The sequence below is a fragment of the Myotis brandtii genome, unplaced genomic scaffold (genome assembly GCF_000412655.1).
Source record: "Myotis brandtii unplaced genomic scaffold, ASM41265v1 scaffold190, whole genome shotgun sequence".
In the NCBI taxonomy this organism is placed as follows: Eukaryota; Metazoa; Chordata; class Mammalia; order Chiroptera; family Vespertilionidae; genus Myotis; species Myotis brandtii.
Window position 1 is genome coordinate 5123921 of NW_005357076.1, and position 21727 is coordinate 5145647.

Genomic DNA, 21727 nt, shown 5'->3' on the forward strand with positions numbered 1-21727 from the left:
CTCAAATTTCAAATAGTGTTTCTGATAAACATTCTGACTTTAAAAATATATATATATATTTATTGATTTCAGAGAGGAAGGGAGAGGGGAGAGATAGAAACATCAATGATGAGAGGGAATCATTGATTGGCTGCCTCCTGCAGGACCTCCACTGGGGATCGAGCCCACAACCTGGGCATGTGCCCTTGACCGGAATCAAACCTGGGACCCTTCAGTCCACAGGCTGATGCTCTATCCACTGAGCCAAACTAGCTGGGGCAACCCTCTGACTTTTAAGCAACTCAACATAAAACCAACACTAGGAGAGCTGAATTCCCCCAGGACCATCCCTGGGCAATCCCAGATATCACACACTGCTGAGTGTAAGCAAAAACACTGCTGTAAAGTCAGGGCACAAACGCCCCGCACTAGGCTGCCTACCAGGAGCTCTGCCAGATTAGAGCACAGAGTCTGAGCGCCAAGTAGGGAGCAAGCAGAAGCCAGGGTCCCAAGCCCGAATGCCCCTCTGCACACCGTCTCTGACAACACACATCCGGACACTGGGACAGGTGACATTGTTAACCCACTGCCATGGGGGTTTCTCTGAATCCTTTATACAAACTCCGGAGTCTCCCCAGAGACCATGTGTACGTGACTGGCATAGGAGTGAGGCTAGGACTTTAGGACAAGCTCTAATGTCAAGAGCCTGACTGAAGGGCCAAGCTTGTAACTGATCAATAGGTTAACAAGCCAGTTGGGGGTAGGATTCCAATTGCTCCACTGCTCAGGCCTCCCAGAAGTTGGCCAACATCTCCCACCTCCAGGGCTGTGAATCCACTTTGCAGTGCTCTCTCTCACTGGCCATCCCTCCCACTGCCTAACCTTTGCCCTTTCTAATTGCTCTGATCTCATCCCAACCTCCACAGCTGTGTTTAAAGTCCACCTCTGGGGAGCAGAGATTGAGTGTTCCCGATAATCCCTTTCCCAGTCCTGCCTGACAGCAGGCCTAGGGGCTGCGTACCTGGGCTTCCTGGGACTGTGGCTGGGGTTCGAGGAGAGACCTCGGCACCTACCTGGCTGCAGGATGAAGCTGGCCACCAGCTCCTTGATTCTGTGGCTGAGCCTGGGGGGTGGCCTGGCACAGAGCGACACCAGCCCTGACGCAGAGGAGTCCTATTCCAACTGGGGCCTCCGGCACATCCGGGGCAGCTTTGAGTCTGTCAACAGCTACTTCGATTCCTTTCTGGAGCTGCTGGGAGGGAAGAACGGGGTATGTCAGTACCGGTGCCGATACGGTGAGTGCACTGTTTCTCCTCCTGTAGCCTCTTGCCGGTGGACTTGTGAGCTGCGCAGGGTCACAGCCGGTCATGAACTTTTTTGCTGTCATCCTCCTCTTGGGTAGGATTGCCAGACTTAAGATGAAAATATAAGACACCCAGTGACATCTGAATCTCAAATAAACAACAGATAGTGTGTTGGTACATTTGAAATACTTGGGGCCACTTATACTGACAAACTATTGGTTGTTTATCTGAAAATCAAATACCACTGGATTTAATCTGGCGCACCAGCTTCCAGAAGCTCTGAGACCTGTTCGCTGGGGCCATTTTAATGGGTTTGCTGTGAGGTGGTACAGTGGGGCCTTAACTTACGAGTGTCCCGAATAACGAGTTTTTCCGAGATACGAACCGTCTCTCGGCCGATTTTTTGCTTTGAGTTGACAGAGTAATTTGAGTTAACGAGCTCCGTCATGGAACGAATTAAACTTGTAAATCAAGGCCCCACTGTACTTCAGGGAGAGGCCACATGGGCGGGAGGAAGAACACGAGAGCAGTTTGAGAATTCCTAGGATGAAAATGAAGCTGAACTTTCAGAGGAAATTTTGCGGGGGAAGAGGGGTTGTGGAAACAGCTTCCTGAGTCACTCTGTGCTAAGCCTGGAATGGGTTCCCCGGGTGCTGCTCACACCTTCCTCCCTGCTTTGTCGTCTCTGCTGGGCTCGCCTTGCTGACTCCCGGGGCAGCGCTGGGAAAGCGCACTGCCAGCTGCCGCTGCCCACCTGGGATCGGGCCTGGTGCCAGGTGCAGGGCTGGGAACGGGGAGGAGCCTCGGGTCCGCAGAGGAGACCGTGGGGCCAGCTCTCCCTCAGGCCCTGGAAGCCCAGGGCATGGGGGCAGAATGCAGGCCCTGGACCTCGCAGCTGGGAGGCAGGGGTAATTCAAATGCAAACGTTTCCAAAAGTATACACAGCCTCATACAGCATCGGTTCTGGGGTTTCATTTACCACAAGTTTCATCGTGGGGTTAGAGATGAAAATGGAGAGCCAGTGCAGCCACAGGAAAGCACTTGAGACATGTTTTCTCCAAACCGTCCACAGATAGGGCTCAGCTTTGAGAGAGACTCCCCCGGGCTCCCTCTCTCCCTTTTTACCTTCGGGCGGGTGGGGGGTGGGGGGCTGCTTCCTTACTAGATGTGGCCGACTAGGAGGCAATGGGAAACCATTGCGCCAGAACCAGAAGTTTTGCGACACAGAATTTTAGGCACAGACGGATATGGTGAAAAAGGAAGCTGCGTTTTGTCTGTGAAGATGCCTTGGGGTGAAAAGCCTGGTCTAGGCCAGGACCACCTGAACCCCGGGCCTTGGCTTTGTGCGAGGCGGGAGGACAGAAGCAGAGGCGCCCTGGCCTTGTCTCTGGCCCTGTCCCTGGCCTCTTCTCACCTAGTGGGCACCAAGGGGGCCGGAAAGGGGCTCACTCCCTGCAGATACCAACGCAGGTAGCTTTCCCTTCCTAGAGGCAGCGTGAGATGTAGGTCCGCGGCTCAGCAGGTGGAGGAGAACAGGAGTCTCTTAGGAAAACAAGGGTCAAACCCTCTCTTCCTTCTCCAGCAACACAGTGTCAAAAGATTTCAGCAACGTTTGGTTGCAAGCCTCTACCTGGCAGCTCTCAGTGGGGGATGGGAACAGTCAACAGCGAGAGGGAAGGAAGGCAAACAACTCCACTCAGTCTGCAAACAGAGGGGCCTGGAAACGCGGGGAACAGGGGGTTAAGCCTCGTTACCTTTGGAACCCAGTGGAGAGGAGCACCTGGATGCGGTGCCCAACCCTAGGAATATCTTCTCGAGCTGATAGCGAATCACGCTCTCTTCCGAACAGATAGCACCTCATAGCTGACTGGGTGTGCGCTTCCAGTTTGCTTTCGGATACACCTCCTGGCAGCATGTTGCCCTCCCCTCTTTAAAGCGGTGGTTCTCAAACTCACCTGACGTCTGGGCCCCCACCCCTCCTGCTTCTGGTTTGTTGCTTTGGCGTGGCCGGGAAATTTGCATGTCTAAGGGTTCCCAGGTGATCCCACTGCTGCTGGTCCAGGGACCAGGCTTCGAGAGAAAAAACTGCCTTAAAGGCTGCAAGCTTTGGCCAGAAACAACAATTTAGTAAGAATTAATCTACAAGAAAATTTTTTCTGTTTTATAAGTACTTACCACAATCAGGCATACCTCGGAGATATTGCAGGTTCCTTTCCACACCACAGCAATAAAGCAAGTTTCCCAATAAAACCAGCTGTAATCTTTTTGCTGGTGGCAGGTCTTGCGTTCAATTTGTAAAAAGCACGTGTGTGAAGCACAATAAAGCCACGTGCAATGAAACGAGGTGTGCCTGTACTTAAAACAAGGTTCCCTACCTCAGCCGGGCACTTAGAATCACCTGGGGGGCTTTAAACACTCCTGCCAACCAAACCAATTTAATCAGACTCTCCATGGATTAGACCCAGACGTATTTTTTAACACTTCCCAGGTGATTACAAAGTGCAGCCAAGGTTTGGAGCACAAGGTTTGGAGGTCATTCTTGGAGAACTTCAGCCCGTAGGTTGTTCAGACAGGTAAAGGTGTGTTTGTAACCTGGTAACCCACAATCATGTGTCAACATTGGTCTTCACACTTCTTATATCTACAACATTTATTTTCATGTCAGCACCCAAAGTCTGGCCAAAGGATCGGGCTATAAATAGTACAAGGAGATGCAGAACATGGTATCAACAGCATGCAGAGCGACCTGCACTGGGTGGACAAGATCCCCTCTCCCGCCCCAGAGATTCTGACTCAGTAGGTCTGTGGTGGACCCTGGGCCTGCACAGGTGGTCCTTGAACTAGACTTAGTGAAATACCAGTAATGGAAAAATCATGGGTTTGAACTGGGCGGGGTTGGTGGTGGTGGTGTGTGTGTGTGTGGGGGGCGGGGGCGGGGTTGGAGTTGGGTAATCTCATTGCTGGTGACCTTGCGCAAGTTACCTAATGCTCAACCTTTGTTTACTCATGTTTATAAGTAATGTTAATAACACCTACCTTACCTACTTTGTAAGGTTGTTGAAGAATTAAAGAGAATATATACAAATAATTAGTGCCACGTATGGCGCATGCCATGCACCAAACACATTTTATAAATGTTATGAGAAAGAGGGTCTGGTGAACAGGTTGCTGTGCATTCAGATGCTTCCAGTTCTCTTTCAACATTAAAATACAAAACTCAGAAATCCCAGCGGCTGGACAACAGCCTCCGCGTCAGGAAGACACCATCACCTGATTTAAGTCTCTGTGTCTTTATGAAGGTCTCAGTGTCTTATGAATCATGGTGGAAGACACTGTCCACACTGTCACACTTGGGTAAAAGGACTTCATGATGAATTTCTTCTTGGGTTTAGTTCTAAGGAAAAAAGTTCTCTAAATATCAGTCTTCTTTTTTTCATTTACAGCTACTGGTTTAGAGGCAAAGTTGTTCTGCTGGGGTGACCAGTTGTCCCGGTTTGCTGGGGACTGAGGGGAGAGTCTGGGGTCCCTGGGCTGTGGGACTTTTGGTACTAACCCAGGGGCAGTCCCAGGCAAACTAGGTTAACTTGGTCAGTTCACATCATGCAGTAACTTACTCTGCTTTAGCAACTGAAACAGAATTTATTGCTTCAATAAAACTGTCACAGTTCTGCTTCGTTCCCTGATGTGCCGCATCTGAGTGCTTCTGGAAGTGAGCAGACACACATTTCAAATGCAGTCTGCCTCCTAGGGAGACCTGGGGGCGGCACAGGGCTGCTTCTGCAGGACCCCGCGGGGCGGGGAGAACGGACACACCCTCTGGGAAGACTGAACCCTTGACCTGGGTAAGAAAGCCCCAGACGGTTTACTGCTCTTCTCAGCGACAAAACTGAGAGAAGAAGGCTGGGCCAGGGGGCAGCGTGCACAGCTGTGGGCAGAACAGGAGCTTCATGGCTAACTCTCCCAAAATCGCTCTCATTTTTAAGTGTTTTACTTCTTTTCTGGCATTTTACTTTATTCAGAAGTTTTTAATTTTCATAACGTCAAGTCTGCCTGTCTTTTTCTATATGTTTTCTGAAGTTGTTGTCTTGCTTAGAAAACCATTCTCCCATCAAGATTATAAGAATGTTCTGCTATTTTTTCTGGGGAAGCAGGCATAGCCAATAGGTAGTGAGTGTTGCTATGTTCCAATAAAACATTTTAATGGACATTACAATTGGAATTTAATATCATTTTCATGTCACAAACTATTATCCTTGTTTTGATAAAACCATGTTTGGCTGGCAGACTATACAAAAGCAGGCCATGGACTGGACGTGGGCCATGTTTGCCAACCTATAAACTATAGCAGTGATGGCGAACCTATGACACGCGAACTCATTTTTTTGGTTGATTTTTCTTTGTTAAATGGCATTTAAATATATAAAATAAATATCAAAAATATAAGTCTTTGTTTTACTATGGTTGCAAATATCAAAAAATTTCTATATGTGACACGGCACCAGAGTTAAGTTAGGGTTTTTCAAAATGCTGACACGCCAAGCTCAAAAGGTTCGCCATCACTGAACTATAGGATCAGGTTGTCAGCCTCCCACTCCTATAAATAGCCAAAACCAGGAAAATAAAATCAACTTGTATGTTATTAATGCCTAGACTCAAAACATCAAACTGTAAGGACTCAACACAACTCAAAATGACTCAGTCTATAACTTGAGGATGTAGTATATTATTTCAGCTTAGACTAAAATCATCAATTTTTTTATTTGAACTTGGACTTCAAGCTTCATTCCTAAATAGAATTTCTGCAGCTATCATAAATATTAAACACAATGAAAATAACCTTCATCAGTAGCAGGCCAGTTAGGAAGTGACTATAATTGGTGTTTCATTATCTTTCAAACCGGAAGCTCAGAGTTTTATATTCCGTTAAGTTCTCAGGTGCAAAAAAAGCAGAAGGATCCCAGGAAACCGCATTGAGTCTGCTGCAAAAGCCCTTTATCAACAAAATTATTAAAAAGCGAATTTTACCATCAAATTTAGACATTTGTTTTTTTTCATTCAATTTTTTCCTGATTTCTTTAAGGCTGGTATATATAGGACATTTGTAAAAGAACAATCCAAAGGAAAAATAAAATTACTGTAATCTCACCTCCAAGATGAAGTGCATATTTGATGTCATCTCCAAGATTAAATACACAATGTGATTATTTTTTCATAAGTGTAATTTGATTACTAATATTATTTAATACACTTCACGCATTCCCCCAGTCCCAGAGCTACACACACACACACACACACACACACACACACACACACTCACAGTTGTCAATGGTAAATTATCTTTCTCAAAACCTTTGAAAAGTAACGCAGGAATTACGGGTGCGCTGGCGGACTCCATCAACATGTACAGCACCTCTCCATTATAAATAAGAAACACTGTAAAAATAAAATATTTTTAAAAAGTACACACTCAAACCAGAATGAAATAAAGGCAACCTCTCAAGTTCCAGAAATACAGAGAAAACACAAAGGCAAAGTGGTGAGCTGGCTGCTGCTGTGGCCCTTGGGTTTTCAGTCTGGAACATATGTAGACCCAGGGGCTGAGGGATCGGTGTTAATGCTCAGGCAAAGAGAGGAAAAGGAACTTTTCCCTTTTCCCAAGAAGTTGGAACTGGACAGTTTGCATAAAGCTTAGAGCCTGGTGGGCTGCCCAGTCTGTTTTAAAAAGATTAGAAAACCTCTATCCATATTCCAAGGAAGTAGCAAGGATGCTTTCCATTCACCCAGGGCTAGGGCTTGAAGGACAAATAACACTAAAAATCCGCTACTCCAAGCATATTCTATGCCCAGGCGAGGAATCCAGAAATTAACGTGAGGTATCTTGAGACTCCTACAGCCACGGCAAAAGCAGTCGAGGAACTACTCTGTAGTGTACGATGCAGGGCACAGGAATTTTTTAGAAAAACAGCCCCTCTGAAGAGACACAACATGTGAAAAAATGATCCACCATGAGTGAGAGTTAGTAGACATTTTAAAATCAAAGACTTAGGCCCTGGCTGGTGTGGCTCAGTTGGTTGGAGCATCATCCTATGCACCAAAAGGTTGGGGGTTTGATCCCCAGTCAGGGCACTTTTGGGAGGCAGTTGATTGATGTTTCTCTCAAGTATCTATGTTTCTCTCTCTCTCTTCCTCTCTCTCTCGCTCTCTCTCTTTCTCTCCTTATCCCCTCTCTTCCTCTCTCTAAAATCAATAAAAAACTTATCATTGGGTGAGGATAAATAAATACATAAAATAACATAATAGATATAAATAATATAAACAAGAATATTTGAAATTATTAAAGAAATAAAAAAGAATAGAAGACATAATAAAAAGAACCCAACAGAGCCCATCGTTGTGGTTCAGTGGTTGGTCATTGGCCCATGAACCAGGAGGTTATGGTTCAATTTCAAGGCAGGGCACATGTCCGAGTTGTGGCTCGATCCCCAGCGGGGGGTGTGCAGTAGGCAGCCAATTGATGTTTCGCTCTCATTGATGTTTCTATCTCTCTCACTCCCTTCCTCTCTCTAAAATCAATAAAAATATATTGAAAAAAAAAGAAAAAAAAGAACTCAATGAAAATGAATACACAGATTTAAAAGAAGAATTCTAAGAAATGAAACTTATAGTCATTGAAAAAAAACTCAGTGGATGAGTTAAACAGCAGGTTAGAGAGAATTAGGAAAATGGTAAATAGACTTGATGAAGTTAATAAAAAATCAGTACAGAGAGAAACATATATAAAATATAAAAGAGAGGTTAAAGATGTGTAAAGTATAGGATTAAAAAGATTCACCGTTCAGTAATAAGAGGCCCAGAAGGAGAAACTAGAGAGAATGAGGAAAACAAAATACAGTAAACCCTCAGTTTTGCAGACCTTGATTTAATGGACTTCAGACTTAACAAGCAAAATTTCTCATCCGTATGTCATATGTGAAAATTAATTTAAAAATGCCTTTAACCAAGATTTGCTCATAATTAAATTAACAGGTGTTTTTTTTGTTATTAATCAAATTTTAGCAAATAGGCCATATGTTGGAAAAAACTCTGTAGTAATTTTGCCGACATAAATGAATATTACATGTCTACAACTATAGTCTACATATTTAAATCCAAGAGTCACCGCTTGTGAACAATGTTTGTGGAATGATTAGCATGTGCTCACACTGCCTCTCTTGGAGTAATTGGTTCCATTGTCACGTGGTGGACTTTCTGCAGCGGTTCTAACTTATGCCAGGGACATTCCGAAATAGGCCCAGCCCTGATGTTCCACCATGAGCTAAGCCAGGCCCCAGCCCTCTACATTTGTTTGCTTGTGGTGACTGGTGAATGCATCCATTTACTAGACCTGTTCAGTATAAATTTAAAACCACAGTAACACATATAACATACTTTGCTGTGAAATTAAACTTTTCAGACATACTTAATAGTAATTACACAAATGTGTCTACGTAAGTAAAAACATGTAAACTAATTTGTCAATTTTTTAACATATGCATGTGGGAGAAATGATATTATATATTAATATATAATGGACTTTTGGCTTTAATGGACACCCCCCTCTCCTGAATTAGTCTGTTACAGCGAGGCTTTCCTGTATTCAGACAATGGCTGTGGAGTCTCCAGAGGTCAAAGAAACCCGAATCTTCAGATTGTTCAGAGCAGGATAAGCACATACACTTCACATCTAGGTACATTGTAGTGAAACTGTGAGGATGTGGAGAAATTGGAACCCTTGTGCATTGCAGATGGGAATGTAAATGATGCAGCTACTGAAGAAAACAGGTTGCCTCCATTGAATAAAAACGTCATTTCCATTGCCCACCTTTGCAACGAGGTGTTGTCATTTGATTAAGATCTGGCCAAAGGGAGAAAGAGGAAGTGATGTGTGTAACATTCTGGAGTGTGTTTGTTCAAGAGGGAGGCTGTGATCCTTCTACTTCTTCCATGTGCTGCTTACAATAGGAAGGTGTTGGCTGAAGCTCCGTCTTGGACCATGAGAGCCAGGGCTTCATTCTAGGGCTGGTAGAGCAGAAAGCTAGAAGCAGCCTGGGATCCAGAAAAGTGCAGATGTACTATACCAGCCTTATGATCCATAATTCTGGCGTTTTATGAGATATCCTATATTGTGTAAGCATCTGAATAGTCCAGTATGTCGGAGAGATAATAGATACATGGAGAAAATTATAACACTCTATTGAAGGACATAAAGGAGGACTAAGTAAATGGAAAGCTATACTATGCCCATGTTTGGGAAGGCAGAATATTCTACGAAAGTCAGTTGTTTCCAAATTAATCTATAAATTCAATGTATGTTCAAGCAAAATTCTGACAATCTCTTATAGAATGTACTAATTCATATGCAAGAGCGAAGGGCCAAGAATAATCAAGACAATTTTGGGCTTTAAAGCATAGACTTAGTATTTAAAAAGTAAAACAGGAAAATGGGGGGGCAAAGGGGCTTCAACTATACTTGCAACATTAATTAAGCAGAAAATATATTTATGGAAAGTTTGGTAATGTTAACCTTTATTATGTTCATGTAGTGGGTTCATGGGTGTTTTTTTCTCTGACTTTTCTTCAGTTTTGAAATTTCATAATAAAAATGAAAATAAAGAAAATAGAAATGCCAGGTACCTCACTCCGAGGATTAATTCTTAGCTTATTTCCTCAGTCTTATGCTATATCTTGTCCTAAAAAGAGGCAAAGGAATGTGGAGGAAGAACAAGAGCTTTGGAGAAAAACCAGAAATCTGGATTTACATGCTACTTCCCCCACTTACTCCATGACTTAAGCAAGTCACGTAAGCTCTCCGCCCCATTTCCTGAACCAGATAATAGATAAAAATACTCACTGGAGATGACTGCCCTGAGGTCACCTCAGGTCAAGGTTAACTTTATGATGCCTGACCACCATTGAGACAACTGACAAAGAATCCTGGTACGTATTGGCAAGATCATAAAATAACTCAAAAGCTATGTAGGAGAAACCAAGAAATTAAAAGTTTTTCAGATAATCTCTGCTTAGTTCTATGATAGAAGTGCCTAAATAGGGTGTTTTCTTTGTCCTTTGGGCAATAATGGTTTGCCTATATTTATAGAATTTTGCAAAGTTCCATTCTAGTTATTCTGGGGAAAACTTTGCGGAACCGTTACAATTCTGGTTCCTGACTGTGTGATCAGATCGTGTTTTCCTTTTTCTGTGCAAGGAGTGTGGCCGTACAGTGGATAGGGGAGTAAGAAATCTTGAGTTTCAGTTCGGTTTTGCCAGGGACCTTATCTTCAAGGTCATGCACTTAAAAAACATTAGAAATTCTTTGAGATTAGGAGAGAAATGCCAAACTGGCCTGAGGGTTAGTACTCTTTTAGGACATCATTATCATTGTTACCATCACCACCACCTAATTTGGATGTGAATATCTGCTGAGGAACAATGACTTTCAAAGGAAAAACTGATCGCGCTTTTAAGATATTTTTTATTTCACGAATGTTTCCAAATGCTTAATTTCTAAATATTCCTTCCCGCTTCTTCCTCTTCTTTCTCTGTTAGGAAAGGCACCAATGCCCAGACCTCACTACAAGCCGCAGGAGCCCAATGGCTGCAGCTCCTACTTCCTGGGTCTCAAGGTACCAGAAAGTGTATGTACCACCACCATCGTTTTCTCCGCTGACCGGTTTTAACTGAGACACATTCAAGAGTTATTGCTGATGGAAGTGACCGAATATAGAATATAGTTGGGCAATGTGATTGAGCAGTTTAAATTGGAGACGGAGGAAAGGAGATAATTTTTAAAAGAAGAATTTGACTTTCTTTTGTCAGAGGCAGCTGTCCCTCAGATAAGCCCTTGTAAAGTGAACTTGGAAATCACCATGGCACACATCAGCTGAGCTTTAGGGGATCAAACAGAACTAAATAGGAAATAGATCTGAGAGGTTTGACGTGTGGAGCCAGCTGGGACTGACCAGTGAGAGCTGACTGCTACGGTATTGTCAGGACTTCTCATGCCAAATCAGCTGTGTTTGGAGTATTAACATCATAGAACTCTGCAAACGCACCCTCATACCCCCACCCCCAAGAAAAACCCCCATACACACCTCCAGTCACTGGCTAAACATTCATCATCACAATGTAGACCATTTCTCAAACTGTAGGTCTCCCCTGAAATTAAGTTATAATTTCTTTTAAGACTTCTTTGGACAAGAGGCCCTATGTAAAATGTAGGTACAGGGATTTCATATCTGAACTGTGATTTTTGACTTGTATCTTAACCAGGCTCAACTTCACTTTTCTGATGATTCAAAAGATTTTACTTTGTAATAATTTTCTAAGTGGCATAATGTTTATTCTAAGATCCTGCTCACCCATGGGGCATTTTTATACAAATTGGAAAGAGGTCCTCTTTCCTCAAGACAGTTTTCTTCCATTTGTCAGAAATTTATCTTAATACTAGAGGCCCGGTGCACAAAATTGAGCACTGGTAGGGTCCCTAGGCCTGGCCAGAGATCAGGGCCAATCAGGGCCTTCCGGCTGCCACCCGCTGGTGGTCAGCACACGTCATAGCGAGCGATCGAACTCCCGGTCGAACTCCTGAGGGGACACTTTGTATATTAGCCTTTTATATATATAGATACTGATTTTGTTAGAAAAGGAAACTTGACTGTGATTGGCTAGACATTTCATAATAAATATGATGTCTTGTGGGAAGATATGACCTTCTTAGATCTGACCCTCTTGTGCTTTGAACAACCTGCACAGCTAAACACCCATCCTTGTCCACAATAAGCAGAATGTGTATGGATGCAGAAGACAATCATTTCAAATAATAAAAGGTGGAGCAAAAGTAGGTTTACAGTTGTTTGTATGGAAAGTAATACAACAGTTCACAAATAATAACACAAGAATAAACTTTGTGTTTTGTGTGCCTACTTTTGCCCTACTCTGCATTTACATACAGAAACCACCTATTTCCAGCCAATATATTTTACTTGATATCAATTTAGTAGCTATGGAAGTGGTATGCACCATATTTTGGAAGTAATGTCATTTTGTTTGCTGAAACAAATATCATCAAAAACTAGTTCAAGAATTTCCAATTGAATTGTATTGAATTGAATGGTAGCCACTGTACTCATCTAATTCTCAGTTACCTCTGTTGTGATATGTTTGCAGTTTTAGAGGTGAGGTATAAGCAAAGTAGTTTACTTCAGGCATCAGATAATGGAATTTACCCAGAATTGCAGAGTCCAGGCCTTTGCTAGTCTAATAATGAGTTACATAACCTCTTAATGTTGCTTAAAAGGACATTGTAAACTGCCAAACTCCATATTCTGCTTTAAGTGGCCTTGGAATAAAAGTTTAAATGAGAGAACACTTACGGAGACCTAAGGGGAAAGGACCTATAGTCACTGACTGTAATTCCCCAACCATGCCTGAAACCAGATTCTCACAGAGTCTATCCAAGTCCAAGTATATATAATCAGAAAAACTGCAAGATTCTAAGATGCTCTATCTACATCTAGACCCACCCTCTTCCCGTCTATTTTTTCTATTGATTGATGTGTAAGAAAGAGAGAGAGAGAGAGAGAGAGAGAGAGAGAAACATCAATTTGTTGTTCCACTTATTTATGCATTCATTCACTGGTTATTTCTTGTATACACCCTGACGGGGGATCAAACCTGCAACCCTGGTGTATCAGGATGATGCTCTAACCAACTGAACTACCTGGCCAGGGCCAGGTAGTAAAGCAATTACTCTTCTTTGATCACTTTTTGTATCATGTCCCTTCCTTGCTCAAGAGTGTTTATCAAATCTAACTAGTTACTTTGGAAGTCAAGGTCATCCATCAACTTACTCTTCTCTCTAAGGAAAACTTTTTTAAAAAATATATATTTTTTATTGATTTCAGAAAGGCAGGAAGAGGGAGAGAGAGATAGAAACATCAATGATGAGAGAGAATAATTAATTGGCTGCCTCTTGTACACTCCCTCCGTACCCCCCACTAGGGATCCTGTCTGCAAAACAGGCATGTGCCCTTGACTGGAATTGAACCCGGGACCCTTCAGTCCGCAGGTCGATGCTCTATCCACTGAGCCAAACCAGCTAGGGCTCTAAGGAAAAATTTTACATGTATGTATTCCCCTGGAGAGACTCTTGAAAGACTAAACAAATTCACTCGCAATATGATTTGCTCATTATTTCCTTTCGTTACCTGCTATGTTCTAAGGCTATCCTTATTTCTGTTAACCCTCTCTTCATCTTCTTTCAAAATTCTCTAAAAAATTCCCGTTTTATTACTTTACAGATGGCATTCTATGAATTTACTCAGCTTATGCCACAACATTCACAATGGCTTATAGGACACTTAATAAACGCATGTCCGGGTGTGCATTAGATATTGCCGTTTGACCAGAGTGCCTCTGTGTCCTATACCTGACTCTGCTCCCCAACATGTACAGACACACACCCCATTAACACAGAGCTGTATGGGATGGATCTCTGATAAATGCAGGTGCCCGAATGATGAACTAAGACTTTAGTTTTCCTAATTCTGAGCCTTGGGATCCTTTGCTTAGACAAAATCTCATGTAAGTTTTAGTTGAATTTGGATGTTTTGAAACTCTGCTTTCTGGACTGGCATTCTGATTTCTATTTTCATCACCATAGTGACCTGTGAATTAACAAGTACATTGTGATTGAAATTTAGCATCCTGACTATCAACCCGCTGTATTCTCTCAAGTCACTGGTGTTTCTCAGTTGATCCGAAAGTGTAGCAGGAATTTGAGAACTGGCTCGCCAAGTACATGGGCAAGGTTGCCTGAGGTCCTCGGTCTAAACGTGGCATTTTCTTCCCTCTCTTTCCCCAGATGGACTTGGGCATCCCAGCAATGACCAAGTGCTGCAACCAGCTGGATGCCTGTTATGACACCTGCGGTGCCAACAAGTATCGCTGTGATGCAAAATTCCGATGGTGCCTCCACTCTATCTGCTCTGACCTTAAGCGAAGTCTGGGCTTCGTCTCCAACGTGGCAAGTAGGTATCTTAAGGGCATCTGCCTCTGAGCAGGATGTTTGTTCCTGTTTTCACACAGACATGCAGCCAGAGCCCCTTTACTCACAGAGGCCATTAAAGCTCCCCGAACGTTATGGAACACCGAGCAATGCACAGGCCGAGGGGAGGGTGCCGGCCCTCGTTGGCTGAAGTTCCTGCTGTCCTGCCCAGGAGCTGCTGGCGCCACTCCCCATGGACAGCGCCACACCAACGCCTTCCCAGAGATATAAAAATGTGTCCTTTAAGGCTGGAGAAAGAGTTGCCCAGTTGGCTGTAGTTACCCATTCCACTGTTAAATCATTTGCCATATAAAGAGTTATTTTGTATGGGACCACTTGGTTTGGCTATTACCTTATTTTGTTCTCAGTCAGGGAAATAATAAAAAAAACTTTTTGTGTGAAGTTCTACATATACTTTAGGATAGTTATTTTATTTTATTTTTTAAAAATATATTTTATTGATTTTTTTACAGAGAGGAAGGGAGAGGAATAGAGAGTTAGAAACATCGATCAGCTGCCTCCTGCACACCCCCTACTAGGGATGTGCCTGCAACCAAGGTACATGCCCTTGACCAGAATCGAACCTGGGACCCTTGAGTCTGCAGGCTGACGCTCTATCCACTGAGCCAAACCGGTTAGGGCTAGGATAGTTATTTTTAAAAAAGTATATTTTTATTGATTTCAGAGAGGAAGGGAGAGGGAGAGAGATAGAAACAATGATGAGAGAAATATTGATCCACTGCCTCCTGCACGCCCCTTCCCCATTGGGGATGGTGCCCACAACCCAGGCATGTACCCTGACCTGGAATCAACCGTGACCTCCTGGTTCATACATAGGTCAAGGCTCAACCACTGAGCCACACGGGCTGGGAGAGGATAGGGTTTTTTTTGTTTTATTTTGTTTTAACAGCTATTTAGCTATCTAATTTCTAGCATTGATTCTGTAATTTCCTTTTCTTAATTCACTTTAGGAAAAGTTTTAATCCCTTAGTTTCTGAAGCCAGAAAATCACATCCAGGTATTAGCATTACATATTTTTAGATAGTGATGTTTGAAAGTCAGGCATATATAGAGCTGACTATATGCCACAGGGATGGGAAAAACTTGGATCTTGTTCAAAGGTCCATGTCTAGGGCGTAGTCCTAAAGGGAATCTGTGAGGGCTTGAAAAGATGGGTAATTGCTTGGGCCCTGCAAAAGGGAGCATCCCCTTATCTGTACCTACAAAGGGTGAGAAAGTTCCTGCTGCGAATCTAGGGTCAGGTCAGGTTACTTCCTTCAAGCAATGTCCTGTTGATTCTTTCCCCCAAATATCTCTTTGGTAACTTGCCTGGTTACTGCCAATTAACTCAATCTCTGGGTCCCATCAAATTTATTCTCCCCAAAGGGACCAGATATATTTTTATACCACAAAAATCTGGTCACCTTCCTTTTCATTAAGAGTAAACCCAAGCTCCTTCGTATGACATACATATGTTCACTGCTAGCTACCTCTTCAGCATCAACTTGCTTATTCTTGATTTCTCTCCTGACTCCTACCATTCCCAACCACTTGGGTTGATGGTCCATATCTTTCTGTGTCTGCAGTTCCCTCTGCTTGGAACACTCTTATAATTCATGTTTTATTGTTGTTCAAACAGTTTTATCAATGGTGAAGAGCTGAAAGCTTTTCCTCTAAAATTATGAACAAGTCACAGATACCCATTCTCACCACTTGTATCCAATATAGTATTGGGAGTCCTAGCCAGAAAAATTAGGTCAGAAGAAGAAATAAAAGCCATCCAAATAGGAATGAAAGACCTAAAACTGTCACCATTTCATGTGGCATTATATATAGAAAACCCTAAAAACTTTTCCAAAAAACTGTTAGAACTAATAAATAATTCAGTAACGTCGCAGGATACAAAATTAACATACAAAAATCTGTTGCATTTCTATATACTAATAACAAACTATCAGAAATATATTTTTTAAAAAATCCCATTTATAATTGCATCAAAATAATAAAATACCTAGGAATAGATTTAATCAAGGAGGTGAAAACTACAAGACTTTGATGAAAAAAATTGAAGAAGACACAAATAAATGGAAAGATAGTTCATGCTCATGGACTGGAAGAATTAATGAATTGTTAAAAATGTCCATGGCCCTGGTTGGGTAGTTCAGTTGGTTAGAGTGTCATCCCTATACACCAAGGTTGCTGTTTGATCCCTGGTCAGGGCATATACAAGAAGCAATGAATGAATGCATTGATGGAAATGGAGCAACAGATCAATGTCTCTCTCTCTCTCTCTCTCTCCCTCTCTCTCTCTCTCTCTGAAATCAATAAACTTTTTTGTCGTTATTAATTATCATCGGAGGATATTTTTCCATTGATTTTTTTAGAGAGTATGTAAGGAAGGAGGGGAAACACAGAGAGAGGAACATCAATGTGAGAGAGACACATTGATTGGTTGCTTCCTAGTCAGGCCAGGAATTGAGCCTTGCCCTTAACCTGAATCAAACCTGAGACCCTTCAGTCCATTGGTTGACACTCTATTCACTGAGCCAAACCAGCTAGGGCTCAATAAACCTTTAAAAATGTCCATACTACCCAAAGGAATCTATAGATTTAATGCAGTCCCTATCAAACTTCCAAGGGCTCTGAGAACCCTTCCATAACAATCCTTACTCACAAACGGATAGAGACCCTTACTGTGGGCTCCCATACCACAGTGGGGTAACTTCCATTATGGTGTAGTGTAACTATATGTTTACCTGTCTAGCCTATCCTCCTCTCTGTCCAAACTGTGAGATCCTTGAGTTGAGATCCCTTTGGTCTCTGTGTCCCTGATGCCTTACAGTGGCTGGCCAACATATCCAACAGGCACACTTGATTTTTCAATGAGTAAAAGGTTATTCATCCCACACTCGAACAGGGAAAGCGACAGGAAACACAGTAGTGTTATCTGAGCAAGTATTCTGCAAAAATTGTAAATTTGCCATGGAGTGAGCATAGTGGTATGGAAGATGCTGATTGCTAATCATGGTTTTGACCTGGAGACCCATAAAAAGAGGGCACCCCAAAATGTATTATTATTTTATTGATTGATTTTTAGAGAGATAGAGAAACATCAATTTGTTGTTCCACTTATTTATGCATTCATTGGTTGATTCTTGTATGTGCCCTGACCAGGAATCGAATCCACAACCCTGGCCTATTGGGACGGTATATTAGGACGATGCTCTAACCAACTGAGCTACTTGGCCAGTGCCCAAAATGTATTCTGCTTTATTAGATTGGATAGAAGCTGTTCTGAAAAAAACTCCTTTTAAATGTATGCTTTCCCTTTGAATTCTGTATTCAGATTATTGTCTCTACTTTCCTCTGGGTATCATGTCAATCTTGGAGCTACACTGACTCTTTAAAATTACCCATACTACTTGGAGGCAGTTCTATGTACCAGTATTAACCTCTCTGTTTCTCTACATCTTTTTCAAGTAGCATGTGATTCCCTGGCTGATACCGTGTTTAATACTGTATGGACTTTGGGCTGCCGACCCTTTATGAATAGTCAACGGGCAGCCTGCATCTGCGCAGAAGAGGAGAAAGAAGAGTTATAGGGAAGAGGTGTCTCCTTTTTGGTTTTGCGTTGACACCACGGCTGTCAGTCTCGGAGATGGTAGTGTGGCAGATGTGTCTCATCCTTTCTTCCAAGGATTTGGATACCACCAAGCAGGAGAAAGGAAATAGTCTACAGCCAAAAAGTGAGTCCCATCCTTTGAGGATAATTGGAAAAAAGACGTGGAGTGAACTGAAGGCGACTCGTCACTTTAACACTGGTCTCTCCAACCAAGACACATTTGCCTGGAAATTCAGTTCTTAACTTAAAGACTAAAATAAAGACTAACTACTGGGATTCTTGGACTTGATAATTCTATTCACAAGTGAAATTTTGGAGAGTCCAGCCATTTGGGAGGCAATGACTTTCCAGCCATTTGGGAGGCAAGGACCAATAATCTGGTCCATGTTTCAGTTGCCAGTAAGGATCTCACATATAATAAAGTGTACTTTTTAGAAAATTTGAAAAGAGATGAATGAATCTCATTATCACCAACACGCTTCCTTTTCACTTAGAAGAAAACAGAACCAACCTGGTAAGTTCCGCCGATGATACGTTATTCCCGCTGGTGCTGAAGAGATTGGAAGCGGTGGGCAGAGGCTTACCTGACCAAAGCCACGGAGGTGGAGGTCAGGTGGAGTTGGGTCTGAGGTTCCATTTTTTTCATTCAATCAACTATTCCTGTTGATACCCCCAAGTACTAGGTGGTCTCCGTGTCGTGTGAAGATCTGAGGAGCACTGGGTAAAAACTGCCACTAAAGATCACTTAGAAAAGCCCCTAAAATCTGAGGGGCATGAGAGACAAATGGCCATTCCCAGAGCGTGGTTCTCAGCCCTGATGGCAAATTAGAATCACCGGAGGAGCACTAGCAACAGAGTCTCTAGGGGTGGTATCTACAGACAGGCATACCTTTCATTGCGCTTGGCTTTCTTGCCCTTCACAGGTGTTGCGTTTTCTAGAAATTGAAGGCAAGACCTTCTACCAGGAAAAAGATTATGACTCGCTTTGTTGTGAGACTCAGTTTATTGTCGTGGTCTGGGAGCAGACTGGAAATATCTCTGAGGTTTGCCTCTGCTGGCAATTTATAAAGTGACTCTGATGCCCCGTGAGGCCTGAGGGCCACCAAGGTCAGGGGCTGGCAAATGAAAGCCCATGGACTGAATCAGGCCCAGCACCTGCTGCTGGGAAGTGTTACTGGAACATAACCATGCCCACGTGTGTTCATGGCTGCTCCCGGGCTGCCAGAGCAGAGTTGTGGCAGAGACGGCATGGCCCAGAAAGCCTAAAACAGTTACCATGAGGCCCTTACAGAAAAATTCGGCAAACCCCTGATGGAGTTCACTTTCTCCTTTCCTTTCCTTTTGTTAATTTCACTGGTTCCATTAAGAATTGTTGATTGCAGCCATTTCTAAAAAGAAAAAGAAGAAAAGTTGTTTTCTGATCTTATGTAAACCCATGAAATTAACTGGCTTAGTAAGAAACTGGATTTAACAGCAGATAAAATTTATCTCTGTGGTTTATTTCAATAAAATTAATTAAGAACCTACAAAATAGAGTATGGTATAATTTTATACCTTTTTCGATTCACTTATCAGTCTGAGGGCACAGAATGCCAAATAACAGGACATATGACACCACATTTTAATTTTATCTAAAGTTCAGTCATTGAACCACTTAAATGCATGTTATAATAAATTTAATAACATTTATTAATTGAAGATATTTCTTAAGACAACATAAAAAATGTCAAAAGAAAATATTGTGCAAGAGAAAAACCAAATAGTATTTTTTAGTACACACTTATATTGATAAACTTCTGAATCCCCGGTAACTATTCTGTATTTGACTTGAAATTTCAGGGTATAAAATTATTTACATATCTAAGGAATCATTGGGTATTTAAGTCATAGTTTCAAGCAACTATTTAATTTTTTAAAGTTCTTAAATTTGAAATATCATACCCAACTTCTGATTTTACTGCATCCTATAAAAGGTGATTTATTGTAGAAAAGAAATGGGGGAAAAGGGTGAGCTGCCTTCTGTGTGGACAGCATAGCTTTTGACCTTGGGAGGATGAAGCCCTAACAGGGTCAGGTCGGCCCGCAGTGAGCTGACCTCTCCCGACCTTTGGGCCAGATCAGAGGGCGTCAGTCCTGCGAGTCTGTCTAACCCACAGCGTGATGTTTAAAGAAGGGCAGTGATCTAGCGTGTTGACTGATGTCCTCAGAGGTCATGGGGAGAAGTTCCAAACAGGCGGGCAGCCGGAAGCCAGGCCTGGGCGTTCCGTCCTAGTCCTCCCAGTCGATGCTGATTGGGCCGCCCGTCAGCATCTGGCTCTGCAGACCAGCTGCGTCCTCCCCTCCTGCCTCTCGCCGCATTCTCCTGTGGCAGCCCTGGGCACAGCGGGAGCGCTCCTCCAGCCTGCCACAGACCAGGACCCGGCAGTGCAGGAACACTTCCTGGAAAGGCCATGTCGTAATGAACAAAAACAATGATAACAGCGATCGCTTGGGGGGCACTTTCTAGAAGCCAGACACTATACCAAATAGTTCATATATGTCATCTCATTTCATCTAAACAACAACCCTTTGAGGTAGATGTTATCATGACCATTTTACAGATGAGGAAACTGAGAGAGAGGTTAGGGAGTTCGCCCAAATTCACACACTTAGTAATGCGGCAAACACACAGAGTCCTGTGGGAGATTGAAAACACCACATGCATAGTTTATGCACTTGTGGAGGGCCCGGAGAGACCTTTGTGAAGGCAACACCTAATAACGGCAACCTCTTCATTCCTCACGTCAGAGTGAGGAATGACATCAGCCCCCATGCACTTCTGTGTAAGGTTGGTCCTTTCTCCGAGCTGCTTCCGGCAGGTGACTTTCCAAGCATGCTGCCTAGCTGAGGAGGGAGGTCAGGATCAGCCACCCTAGTGGGCCCTCCTGGGGCGGTGAGGTCGCCGGGAAGCACATCAATGCACTTACATGCAGCGTGGGAAAGATCACTGGTCTCTGAAACTTCTTTTTGTTGAAATGTTTCAACAACTCTATTCAAACAAAAATCTTCCTCCTTACCCTATGATAGATAGCTGCTTATAACCTCTATAGCTATGTATGCACATTTAAAAAATGTAGCATTTTCAACACGCATGCAAATTGTTATGACAAGTCTTTTCATGTCTCCCTTTTCTATATTTCCATATTTCTGTACCACTTTAATAACTGCTTAACACTGTGCTAATTGATATACTGCAGCCCTGTTTGTTTGGGGGCTTTTTTTTTTTCACTCCCCTTATACAATGCTCTATAAACATATCCAATAAGTCTTGTTTTTCTTCTTTTGCTTGCTTGTTTTTGAGAAATTGTCAGAATTGGAATTTTTAGGAAAAAGAACATGATTATTTTATGGTTATCTACACTAATAAAAGAGAAACATGGTAATTAGCGTACAACCGCTACCCTTTTCATTGGCTAATCAGTGAGTATATGCAAATTAACTGTCAGCCAAGATGGCGGCCGGCAGCCAGGCAGCTGAGAACAGGATGCTTGGTTGCCCCAGCGATAGAGGAAACCAAGGTTCCCCCTGCAGCTGGGGGGGCTCTGAGCTCCTGAAGCAACAGCTCCAAAAGATACAATGTTTCAATTATAGAAGCTAAAAGATGGCGGTTAATCTGCATACTCAGGCTCCAAGCGGTAGAGCGAAGCCAAACAGCCCTGAAGCCGCAGAGCAGAGAGGCCTCACTGCCCGGGGATCAGC

The 21727-nt window shown here is 43.0% G+C and overlaps 2 protein-coding genes across 4 annotated transcripts in view; one reads left to right on the top strand and one right to left on the bottom strand.

The window, feature by feature from the left end:
• The first annotated feature begins 915 nt into the window (after positions 1-915).
• Positions 916-19384, top strand: PLA2G12B (phospholipase A2, group XIIB). Of its 3 annotated transcripts, none has more exons than XM_005864683.1 (4): positions 916-1274; positions 10869-10957; positions 14185-14350; positions 17848-19384. In XM_005864683.1, exons 1-4 carry the CDS (start codon positions 1064-1066, stop codon positions 17967-17969), a joined length of 588 nt encoding a protein of 195 aa, XP_005864745.1. In that variant the 5' UTR covers positions 916-1063; the 3' UTR covers positions 17970-19384. The 3 variants fall into 3 exon arrangements, with proteins under 3 accessions (XP_005864745.1, XP_005864746.1, XP_005864747.1); XM_005864684.1 differs by having other exon boundaries at positions 17851-19384; XM_005864685.1 differs by having other exon boundaries at positions 10869-10945.
• A 326-nt stretch (positions 19385-19710) lies between these two features.
• OIT3 (oncoprotein induced transcript 3) overlaps positions 19711-21727 on the bottom strand; it is a 24500-nt gene continuing 22483 nt past the window's right edge. The window contains exon 9 of the mRNA XM_005864686.2: positions 19711-20428. Within this exon, the coding sequence (XP_005864748.1) occupies positions 20258-20428 (171 nt within the window). The 3' untranslated portion in view covers positions 19711-20257. The remainder of the gene's footprint in view (positions 20429-21727) is intronic.